We start from the raw sequence: 12,114 nt of genomic DNA on the forward strand, positions 1-12,114 counted from the left end.
CCGGGGGAGCGACGGCCGCTGCGTCGGGCGGGCGGCGCGGCGCGGAGCGGGGCGGGCGATGCGCTGCCGCAGCCCCGTCTCGGCGCAGGCGGCAGCTTTGTGTAGCCAATATGGCTGCGTGCGCCCGCCGATGAAAGGAGGCGCCTGGAGCTGAGCCCGTCTCCCCGCACCCCCTCCCGGCCGTGTGGCTGCGGCGAGCGGCGGAGAGAAGTTATCCTGACTGCCCCGCGGGGGTGCGGGGTGCCGGGAAGCGGCGGCGCTCCCCGCAGCTCCTGCTCCCGGCGGTCCCCTCCCGCGGGCAGGCGGGAGGAGGAGAAGTTGTTTCGCCGCCCGGGGGGGCGGAAAGGAGGCGAGCGGGGCGCCAGACGGAGAAGGAAGAGGAGCAGCAGCCCCTGACGGCGGCTCGCCCCCCGCCTGCTGGAGGAGGGGGAGGAAGAGGCGAAGGCAAAGCCGCCCTCGGCCCAGGTCCTGTCCCAGCTCCGCTCCTCCTCTCCGGACGAAGTTTCGCCGGGGGCCGTTGCGGGGGCGCCGGGTGCCGGAGGAGGGTGGCCGGCGGCACCCGCCCCGCCTCGGCCCGCGCCTCCCCGGGGGCGGCGGTGGCGGAGCGGTGGGGCCGGGGGCGGGCGAAGTTTGGCCGGCGGCGGCCCCGCAGCAGCCATGGAGCCGAAGCACAAGGAGCTGCTCGCTCAGTGCCGGCAGAGCCTGGCACAGGCCATGACCGAGGTGGACAAGGTGGTGGAGCTGCTGGAGGCCGCCGGCGCCCTCGGCCCCCGCGACCTGCGCGACCTGGAGGCGGCGGGCGGCGGGAAGGCCGAGCTGCTCATCGCTCTGCTGCTGGGCAAGGAACGGGACCACTTCCAGGACCTGCGGGTGGCCCTGGAGAAGACGCAGCCCCACCTGCTCTCCATCCTCTACCTGAACGGCGTGGCGGGGGCGCCGGCCGCGGCCGAGACGGCCGGTGAGTGGGGCCCGGGGCGCGGGGCGGCAGCAGGAGGAGGGCAGCGCGGGCCCCTCGGGGCCCCCCGCCCGAAGGTGGGAAGGGAGCGGGCGGGGGTCCTCCTTTTCCGGTGGAGAATAGAAGTCCCGTGTTTGCGCTTGGGGTCTCGATGCTTGTTTTGTGTTTCCGACCCTTTCGCTTTCTTTCCTGGCGGGAGCGCTGGTACTGGTCCCCGAGAGGTGCCGCGGATGCTGCGCCCTCCCTTTGGAGAGGCCAGCCCAGCCTGGTTCTTGCGGCTGCTCCCGTCCCCCGTAGCCGGGTGTCGACTGAGGGCTCGGGAAAACCGAACGCGAAGGGGCTTTTCTCCCTTGAGCACCAACGCCGGTGGTGTTACACAGCCGCCTCTTGACCGGGCAAAACTGAAACTCCCCCCTGCAGCCACTCTGCCGGAGTTGGCTGGCTGGCAGGACTCCAGCAGATGTGCCTTTGAGTAAATACTGTAACTTTTTCTCCGGACAACCATCTGTTTGTTTGAGGTTATATTGTTGTAACTCTTCTTGGTGGTTAGAACAGGGAAACCATTAGTTTAACTGCAAATCCAGACGAGAAGAATTTGAGTGTAAAACACGTCCTTAAGTAAGTTGGGCTTTGATCCACAGGTCTTTCCCTAGTCTCCTCCTTCCAAAACAAGTCACAGCCTACTTTTATGTGCACAAACCAACACTTTAAAATAATGATAGGTGACAGTATATAAGGCTTTGCAAGTGCAGCTTTGTTTCTAAATGAAAAATTGGAGTAAATGGTAATTCTGTATTATAGTGATGTGTAGGTAGTCTTATCTAGTGTGAGCAAGTTGGCTGATTCAGAAATGCAGAGTCTCTCTTTGGTGTTGTTATTGGATTTGAGATTTACAGTGTCACTACCTATTTACATAAGGAAATGCATTGGGAGGGCTTCTTGACTCTTATAAATGATACCATTTCTTTAAGAAAATAAAGCCATTTAAGAGCTACTTCTGTCAGGAAAATAGTCCTTGCATGTGTGGTTGCGCTGTGTACTCTGCCCTTATTTGAATTATGCTGTGGATGGTAGGAGTTCAGTAAACACAAATGCTTGGGGGTCATAGGTTTTGTTTTATTTCAGTGTAGTGTAGTGTATGGCCTTTTCTAATGAATATATGGCAGGACCTCACAAGATGGGGGAAAAATGGACTGAACAATAGACCTCAATACTTGAAACATTATGTGGTCTGACATCAATGGGAGATGAGGGCACTCACTGCCTTCCAGAATGGGACCCATGATGGCTTTGTATGGTTAGAGCAATGCCCATTCTTGCCTTGTTGTGAAGATGGATTAATGCTACTGGGCTACTAGCACTCCCCAGCCTTAAAATCAAAGGTGTAAAACACAAATGGTAGAAAAAAATGAAGATGTTGGACTTAGTAATAGTCTTCGTTTTTAAAATGCAGGTTGGAATTGAAGAATGTCTCACAACACTGAGTTCTCAAGGGAAAAGTAGTTTGATTGGCGAAGTGACCTATATCCTCTTTGACTGACTGTGTTCAGGAGTCTAATCTGAGTTAAATTAACGTCTGTGTGGGGAAGGATGTTTCTCTTATGTGATGTGTTTTAAAGTGTTATTGCTTTCATTTATCAGTGGTAATAAAGAGCTAGCTTTGAGAGTTATGGGTTTGTTTTCCTTATGATAAACATGTTTAAAAATTAGTTCACAGGAGATTGCTGATAGCGAGCTTATTTAAGAATAAACCATAGAAAGGTAATGTACCTGAGCCTTCAAATACTGTTGTATATATTCCAGCATTACTCCCCTAAGGGGGTGTTATGGTAATTAGTCATGAGGCTGCTTGTGTGCCCACTGAAAGCCTCTGGTAATTCCTGGTCTTTGTGTGAGTTTGTCCTCTATGTGGTATACAAAGAGTTAATGTTTGAGGGTAACTGTGGAAGAAAGGTTCTTGTTTGAACATGTATTCAGCTATTTTATTTTAATCAGTTTTATTCTAATAGCTCCCTGTAGGAAGTTTGACCACCCCTCTGCTCTTCTTGGGCCATTTGGGAGTTTTAGTCCTTTTCACTGGAGATATTGTAGGTGGATGTGTCAAGTCACTTTTTGGTTTTTGGGTGTAGTAGTAAGTGGGACAGTGAGAAGTGTTGGATTCTGTATTTAAAATACCGAAGTGAAATAGTCCATGTTATGTAAAATGCCTTTATTGTTAAAAGCAAAAAATATATATCTTAAATACCCCTTTGACTGACCCTATAGAGTTGAATAAGTTTTTTATATTGCCCATTAGCATTTGTAAAAATGATAGTTTACAGTGGTAAAGTATCATTTTTAGTATTCTTTAGAAGAGGAGGCTAATAAAATGCACATCCTCTAAATGCTTATTGGAGATGAAAATTATTTATAATCAAAATGTCTTGTAGTGATGTTTGCTAATTTTTTTCCAGTGTGCTGCTGTTGTGAGGGAAGTGAGAAGGTAATTTAGCAGCATAGTTTTGTTCAAAGTTTCAGAAATCAGCATACAGACCACTCACTACAGTAGACTGCTTCTTCATCCATTTTAATGCGTGACACTATAATGTGCAACATGTACCATTGCTTTGTGTTTTCTTCCTTCTCAGTTTAAATATTGCCTCCTTTTGTACTTTAAAGGCGATGTGTGAACTCTGATGGAAGCTCAGGTTGTTATTTATACCAGCAGTTCTTGTGACTGGCTGGACAATGTAGAGCTGACACTTTTATAAGTATTTATCTGTGCCACACAGAGGGAAGTAAACAGCTGGTCAGACTGCTCAAGAGAAATAAGTGGGGTCCTGGAGGCTGCTGAAAGACTTTCTCACTCTGTCTCTACAAAGAGCTTTTTTATCTTTATAGAGTTTCCCCTTGTTCAGTCACCATTTAAATACGTTTGTCTTCTATAGGGGCTTCTAATTGCTGATTTTAAATCTAAAACTGTGTAGTTTGTCCACTAAAATGTATGTTTTTTAACAAATGTTAAAATGTTTTCTCAAATTAGAAACAAAGCATAGTATGCCCAACAGTGTTGGTTAAAACTGAGTGCAAAATCAAACAGGAAATTACCTTCTGTAAAGCAGAAGCTAAACCAAGTGGGATTTTCTGTTTCATTTAATTGTGTTTGGAGACTTTAGTTCTTCCTTGAGTAAAACCTTTGATTACTGCATTGCACTTCTTTGTAAACCTTTGTGAGAAAATTGGCTCTGCCCATGTGAGAGTGGTTGCTTGGCTGGTTTAAAATCTCCTAGTATTTTGCACATGGATGAATTCTATAAGCAGTGTGCTAAGTATTTTTGTTTATTTACTTGCGAGTGAACTGATAGATTACCATTGAATATTTGATTTGGCAAATACCTCCATCATGCTTCTGAGAAATCCTTATCCTGATGGAATTACATATCCTTTCTAATGTGAAAATAAAGTATTTCTGAGCATTCAGTTGTCTGTTAGATATCTTGATAACCAGAAAATGTTTCATTCTTACTATTGCTTTAGTGTGAATTTTGTCATAAAAAGTGTCCATAACAATAATGCAATGGAATATAGTTCATTGTGACAAATGCTATTAAGATGTATTTTCTTTAAATGTAATTAAGAGGTGAGAATGGAAATCTGAGGAAACTCTGTAGTCTTCTGATTGCTTCAGATAACAAGCTTTGTATTTACATTTTTGTGATACTGAAAAGGTGGGAAAAAGGCAGGTTTGGTTGTTGAGCTTGGAATTTGTTTTCGAGATAAACTTGTGGGGCTACAGAAGTGCGCTTTGTCTTGAAACTGAGTAGATTGCTGAACACAAGAGCTTCATTACAGCTTGCACAGTTAATAAAATTTAAGATTCACAGTTTCCTTTTGTATTAGCAGTTGGTCTTCTGTACCTCTCCAGCTGCAGTCAGTGAGCATGTGTTAGGCTTTAGAGGTGCTTTCTTTAACAGTTTCAAGATGGGAATTTAGGTTTTAGAACTCAAAATTGATTGCATATTTAAAAAGATCTTTAAAGGGGCAGGAAGGAAAGAGGATGGTTGTAGATTGACTTGGAAAATTTTTCTTCTGTTATTTATTAAGACTATTTTTCTAACCGTGTTTGGTCAGACATCAAGTGTTAATTTTCAGTCAAAAAGTAAATGTGGGCATGTTTAAGAGTAGGAAAAGAGTTCCAGCTTTCTCCTCTTTTTAGAGGGATTATCTCAACTTCCTCTCTCTGCTTTCTATATAAAACAGACAATATGGGATTTGAAGTCACAAAGTATACTTTTAAATATTTCAAAATCTTTCAGCATATTTAAGATGAAACACAAAAGGCGAGCTCTGTAAGTATGAGTTTAGGAGTTGGACAGCTGGGACCCACTTCTCTGGCAGCATTACGGGAGACCCACAGGAAATGCAGTAATTCCAGGGTTGACCTTGAAGAGCTGGCAAGCATGACTGCTTGGACCTGGTGCTGGAACCTCCACATTTTGTCTCTTCTTTCCCATCCCTCAGAAATTCTTGCCTGATCCCCACAAAATGTTGGCTGATGACTGGTGAAAGGAGCAGCAATGAAAATTTGTGCTTGTGAGGAGCTCAGGGATTGTCTGGAGGAAGGTTGTGATGTGGGGAGGTGGGATGTGCTCTCCTGTAGGAGCAAGGCAGAAGAAAGGGCAGCTCAGGAGGCTCTGGGGTGAGGAAAAGGGAGAAGACAGTACAAATACTTGGAGATGATAATTAGTGCTGTAACTGTGCATTCCCTGGGAAAGGAGAGAGGGGAGAATAAGGAGAAATTGTAAAAGCATGATTTACTGACTCAAGGACTGAACTGACAATTTTGCAATTAAGTACAATTTACACTCCCTTCTGTCACTGGAAATTGAAGAGTGGGAGAAGTAGAGCAGTATGTCTGGGTTTTTCCAGACCTGTTATTAGTTCCCAGGGTAGCTACGCAAGCCTTGTCGCAGGATTTCCTAAATCGTGCTGATGAAAAAGCAGGCCGTGTTCAGAAGTCACCTTTGGATAAGTGCAGCTCTTCAGCAGTGCTGAGCAGTAATTAAAGTCAATAAAATACCCAGCAGTAGTTTAGCAGTACCTGTGTCTTCTGATGATCTCAGATTCTTGGTATCTCATGGAATTGCCAGGCAGAAAAAATGCAGCAAGATTCTGGCAAGTGTCCGGATGGGTATTCCCAATGAAATGTCTAATAGTGGTAAGTTCATGGAAGTAGGCTCTCAATTCCAAAGAAGGAAATGCATGTTTTAGTAGTTCATAAATCCCAAGGGTGGTAGTTCTCAATTACATTTTTGCTGTGCTCAGGGAGGGGGTGGAAGGAAAGCTGGCCACAGTAAACTCCCGGGGACATTGTTTTCATCAGAGTAAAGGGAATAATAACTATTTGTGTGGTATTGGTGCATCCAGCTATCAAGTTGCTTTGGACACATGCAGGACTTGGTGTCTTACAAAATTAGACATGATCACTGAGGAAAGCAAACAGCTTTCTGTAACTTGCTCCTTACTTACTTGTTAAAGCTTAAAGCTTGCCTGTCTCAGAGGTTTCAGATCTTTAACTTGTTTTAACTACCATTCTCAGTCTCACTGTTCTCTTGCAGCTGTAACCAGTCCTGGTTTGTCTGATTTTTTTGGGCCCCTTGTCTAGCTAGTGAAAACCGAGCCACCGCATGGATAGTGACTTTGGGCTTTCCAGTTCTCTCAGCAAATCCAGTAATTTGAACTAAATTTTTTGGGATTTGGGGTTTTTTTCCCCCCATTTTCTGCTTGCTTTTGCCACTTTCTGGGGTTTTTTAACCTTTATTTCTTTATTTTTGTTTTTTAGTTTTCCTTGCTCCTGTTAATTGTTACCTTAATTATTATTCTCTAGCATTAACATTCTTTTTCAAAACTCCAGTCATTAGAAAGATGTCAGTAAGTCTTGATAAATTGCTTGTAACAGTTCCTTATGCTGTAAAATCCTGAGGACAGAGGTTTCACCTTTCAGAGCTGTTCAGTGCTGTCCTTGTTTTGGCTGGGGTTAAAGCATGATAAGTCACCAGCACGTTTTGGGTATTAGTGTGGACCTGTTGTGGGTTCTTTTCATAAGAAGAATCTTAAAATGCTGTACATATAGGAATGTTAAAACATTTCTTTATGTAAACTGTTCATAGTATTGATGGAGACAGAAAAATATGTTAGTGCATATAACTTCTTGTGAAAAGAGCTGTAGTAATGAAGTTGAGACATCTAGGCTACTGAATTATATTGAGTGGTCCATGGTAAAACATTATTTGTGACCTTCAAGATGCAAGTCATTGGCTGCTTTTTTGTGAACCACACGCAATTTAGAACTGAATCATTCTGGTGTAGGAGCTGGTAGGGTCGCAGTGGCTGAACTTTGGCTTGAGGCCAAAAATGCTTTATTAGAAAATAGAAGCTTTATAGAAGCATACAAGAAGGATGCTGTCCTTTCAAGAGACCAGTTTTGAATATTGGAGCCTGGCTCTTCCAAAAGGGCCATTTTTTGGAGTTCTCAGTGATACCCTGGTATATTAATTCTTGTCAGTGGAAGACAGAATTACTAAAATATTGAAGGAGAACCATAGTGCTATTACTTAGAAACCAATTCAAAACAGCCAGTGCACAATGTGTGATGTGTAGTAGGTATATTCATATGTTTGTCACAGGTTGTGGTGCACTAGCAGCTGTGTTGATGATGATGGGGTAATACCAGCATCCACTCCTGTTGCAGCTAACAAATAAGGTTAGCTCTGGGAACTCCTGTTGTCAGCTGTTGTGCAAGAGAGTCTGATGTTCACAGGGCACCCTTTCCAGGCTTCAGAAGCTGATGATAGTGAGAATTGATGGCCCTTGAAGCTGACAGAAGCACTTGGCCCCTTGGGGTGAACATTGAAGGATATTTTTCTTGCGGAGCAGTCCAGAATAACGTACTACAACTGGAAGGCCCTTCTTACCCAAACTGGTGTCAGAAGAATTTAAGGGCAGCCTATTTTATATATATAACACCACCTTCTTCTTCCTCACAGCTTCCAAAACCTCTAATTTCACAGTTCATGGGTTGAGGTGCTCAGCAGTTTGCTTGTTCACAGTGTTAATATGTTTGTTCTGGAGAGCTGCTCTTTGTATTTTAGAAAATAATAATTTTTTTTTTGAGTTCTCTGATGGAGGCATTGTATTTTAAGTAGGCTGTATCACTGTGATTAAGATTTCCAGACATGCAACTGACCTGCAGCTGGAGACAGAAAGTGAGAATGTAAAACCATTAAGTATTTCAGCTGGGGAGTTGAGGGGTTGGTTTTTGCAGACTTTTTATATAGTTGAAAATTTATTATGTATTGGATGATAAACCAAAAAACTCTTCTTCCCCACCTCTAAACCCTCAAAGCCAATGTTCTGTAAACTTACTTCTGAATTAGCTTTCCTAAAAATCCAGTTGGGAGCATTCACACTTAGTATTATTAATGCCTTGTGACAACTTTGTTGCCTCTTGTGCCTCATCTCCTTTTGCTTTGGCTTTTATTCTACCTGCACGTAATTGCTGATTCACGAACATGTTTATTATTCATGTACTTACCTTCCAGCATGTGAGTAATCCCCGTTTATATGTATCAGGTTGGGCATGTGCAAATGTTGGCAGAATCCAGGGGTTGCATACTAAGCTCTCTGGGTTGAACAGTGTCATCAGCAAAGTACCTCTTGTACCTCAGAAAGTGAGGCTGATGCTTGTTTGCTGGTCAGTAGTGCTCAAAATGGAGTTTGTGTGGGAAAAGATAGCAGTGGTGTAGAAAGAAAGGTATTTTCCTTGAGGATGCATGTAAAATGTAGTCGGAATTGTGAACACACCTGGCAGAAGTGAACTATCTTCTTTAGATATTGGTGCACCAAAATCCCTTTTCAAGTATATTCTCTTTTTCTGAGACAGGCCAGCTGACAAGTATAAATATGGTTTTCTGTAGAAGAATCAGAACTTTTGGGTTGGGGAAATAAAGTTGGTGTAGAAAATATCCTCATCAAAATTGCCAAGCACTGCTGCCTAAATTGTTACATAGACGTTCATGGGGTTTTTTAATAAGCATAAGACTATATTTATCTTCTTTATTGTTTCTGTTTCTTGTTTGTATTTGGTTTTCTTGTGGATAGCTTTCTTCTGTTGCATGCTTTTGTGGAAAAATCATTGTAGGGAGAATTTTGAGACTCGGGTAACTGTGTGATCTTGCTCTTTTTGGAGCACTTATATAATCTGAGTTTGCCATCCACAGTTACGATCCTCTTGCAGAAGGAGGGGTTGATTGAGTTGTTGGGAGTTCTTCAACTAGAAGTTGACAGATGATTGACAGATGTTGTTTTAATGACTTCTTTCAGGAAGTCTTGTTATTCAATTTTAAAGTTCTCTTAAACGCTTCATGCATAATTTCATGAACACTTGCAGTAATTTTTAAGAAGGTTAATTCGCATTTAGGTCATGATGATGTGTTTTTCAGGTGGTGAGCAAGTGCGTGTTTAATGGTGGTGAAATCAGGTTATCTAAAGGTTTTATTTTAAGCTAAATGCATCAGCACAACAAAAAAACTCAGTTATTAATTTCACTTCTCAATATTTAAAGTAGTCATGAATTTGCAGTCTGGTTTTTCCTTTCTGAACACTTTTATGAGAGAGAGCGATGTTATTTGAGAGCTTGCTTAAGGTTTAATTGAATGTAGGGCATGTTTTTGCTCTTTCAGTTTGACTTAAGTAGGTGTGGTTAAAAATAATATAAAATGCTAAGGTCTTCAAGAAAAACAAAACAAACAAAAAACCCCAACAAACAAAAAGTATTAACAGGCTTTCCTCTGTAATTGATCAACTGATTTGTTGTTGCCATCAGTTGCTCTATCATATGTACTTCTGGTGCAGGGTTAGACTCTGAACAAACTCTGTAGGCGTACCTGAATTTTAGAATAATAAAATCACAAAAAGTGGTACTAAACCCTCTCAAGATCAAAAAAGAGGTATTCTCAAGAGGGCATTCACTTTCAATTATATTATTTTCACCTTGAGGTAGTGGTATTTTTTCCCCTCTTTTAATAGGAGGGTGTATTAAAAATCTAACCTACTTGTTCAGTCCCTTTTCTGCTTTCTGTGGCAATGAACCTTAGGATGCTCACGCTGCCTATTTTCACCTCTCTATTTAGACATGCTGCCACAGCTTTCCTTTGCTGCTCTGACAGTGCACAAGCAGTCTTCCCTTTTTTTGCTGGAGAAGTTTAGGGTTTTGAGGCTTCTAGTTACCTTTAGGGCATATTAGGAAAGGACACTTTCGATAAGATGCATTGACTACTTTTGGTTAAGGGTCTGATTAGTTTGCCTTAATGGGTTAACCCTGCCTCCCTCCCTGTTGAGTAACCCCACGGCTGATTTAGATATAGACTGCAGACATCAACTTTGAAAGATATATAGTGAGATACTTTTCTAAATTGCTGGTAGGCCAGCACATTAAGGTATGCTATATTTCAGATATATTAATTTGTTATCCTGGTTCATGAACCTTTCCTATTTTCCTGGCACCTTTGAGGTAATCCGGGAGTATTTTGAGGGCTGCATTGCTGCAAGTGTCAGAGCAGTGTTTTGGCTGAACAGAAAGTTCCTTGATAACACTGAGAAGTAGTTTCAGATATGAAGGTCAGAGATACTTTCTGTCTCGGGATTTTAGGACGTGGTAGGACATCAGGAGTATTGGTATTAGTATGAAAATCAGTAAAAACATACAAGAAAAACTTGTCTGTCAAGGCTGGTGGCAGTCCTGTTCTGTACAACACTGCCTGAAACCTGTGTGTAGTGTGTGCTGGACTGGAAGAAAACACAATGTGTAAATGCTGAGCTGTTTTTCTATCTCTGGCTGAGTTGATCTTCAGTGATATGCTGTGCATACATGACTTGCATAAAATTTCATTTGTCAGGGAGTATCTCATTATATTGTCTAGAATGTCAAATCTCAATTTAAATTTAGAGCCAACTCTAGCAAGTTTCTTAACGTGCTGCAAAATGCCAGGTTGTTAGTATGGTATTGATACTGAGCTTGTCTTTTGGGGCCCATGATTTTCTCCATACCAGTGATAAGCAGAAGGCGAAGGCAGACTGGTGCAACTGGAAGGATTGCAGTGTAGCTATTGCCTGGTTACAGTGATGAGCACTTTGCTACACTGTGCTCTCTTGTAAGGAGTTTCAGGGTGCTACACTGCATGTTTCTCAGCATCTCTGGAAAGTTTTTATTCTTCTTCAAGTAGTCTGCATTGCAACAATACAGTGTGGAGTTTATTGGTTTTGCCCTGTATCTGTTTGGCTTTCTCATGGGCACATGAGCCAGATCCTATCTAAGGTTGTAGTAGCTTATGGAGGAAATCCACATAAAAAAATTCTGTGAATTCGTCTCGTCAAATGCATTGTATGTGTACATTTGTGCATGGAAATTTTTAATACTTGCTTCTTTTGTAATGAGAAATAATTAAAAAAATAAATATATTGAAAGTAGATAAGACTTTTAAAGACCAGCTTTCTCTTATCAAAATACTTTGGCTTGTTCCTACAGTGCACCCCAAAATTAAAGCTTTGTCATAGTTGCACAGATTTTTGTTACCGTGTGAGATGCAAATGCACAGTAATAGCTAAAACCATTTTATTTGACATTGTGGCTTTTGAGAGATAATAAATGTTTAGAATAATTCCCTGGTCTTACAACAGTTAGAGGAGGTGAATTTGGATCACTGAGGCTGTAGGATTTCTGATCTTATGGATTAGATCATGAAGCCTTGGCCTTTGATTTAATTCTCAGTAGTGTCTAATATAGATAGTATCTGCATGTTATGTGATCTGTTTCAGAAAATAACTAAAAGTGTACTTCATTTTCTTAATTTCAACAGAACACTGTTAGCTTATGGAGTGGAGTCTCATTTGGCTGGCTAATCTGTGTTCTCCATTTTCTGCTGTCCTCGTGCTTTTCAGTTCACATGTGTATTGTGAAGACAGGCTTCTTGGCTTTCTCACTGAGTACTCTGTGTCTATTCATTATGGTTGTGGTAGGGGACCTGTTATATCTATGTTATCTGTATTCTTTGTGGAAGATAAACATATAAGAGCTTAACAGGACAAATAACTGTATTACCTTAAGAGAGATCCTTACGCTA

At 42.2% G+C, this 12,114-nt stretch overlaps 1 protein-coding gene across 5 annotated transcripts in view; it reads left to right on the forward strand.

Annotated features, from left to right (window-relative positions):
- The first annotated feature begins 598 nt into the window (after positions 1–598).
- DLG5 (discs large MAGUK scaffold protein 5) overlaps positions 599–12,114 on the forward strand; it is a 98,132-nt gene continuing 86,616 nt past the window's right edge. For 3 of the 5 annotated variants that reach the window (XM_042018540.1, XM_042018547.1, XM_042018541.1), the window contains exon 1: positions 599–958. In XM_042018540.1, the coding sequence (XP_041874474.1) occupies positions 658–958 (301 nt within the window). In that variant the 5' untranslated portion in view covers positions 599–657. The remainder of the gene's footprint in view (positions 959–12,114) is intronic. The other 2 variants (XM_042018542.1, XM_042018545.1) reach the window with 1 other exon arrangement.

Source organism: Corvus kubaryi, unplaced genomic scaffold, assembly GCF_017639235.1.
Source record: "Corvus kubaryi isolate FWS band 111438036 unplaced genomic scaffold, C.kubaryi_AGA036_p1.0 138, whole genome shotgun sequence".
In the NCBI taxonomy this organism is placed as follows: domain Eukaryota; kingdom Metazoa; phylum Chordata; class Aves; order Passeriformes; family Corvidae; genus Corvus; species Corvus kubaryi.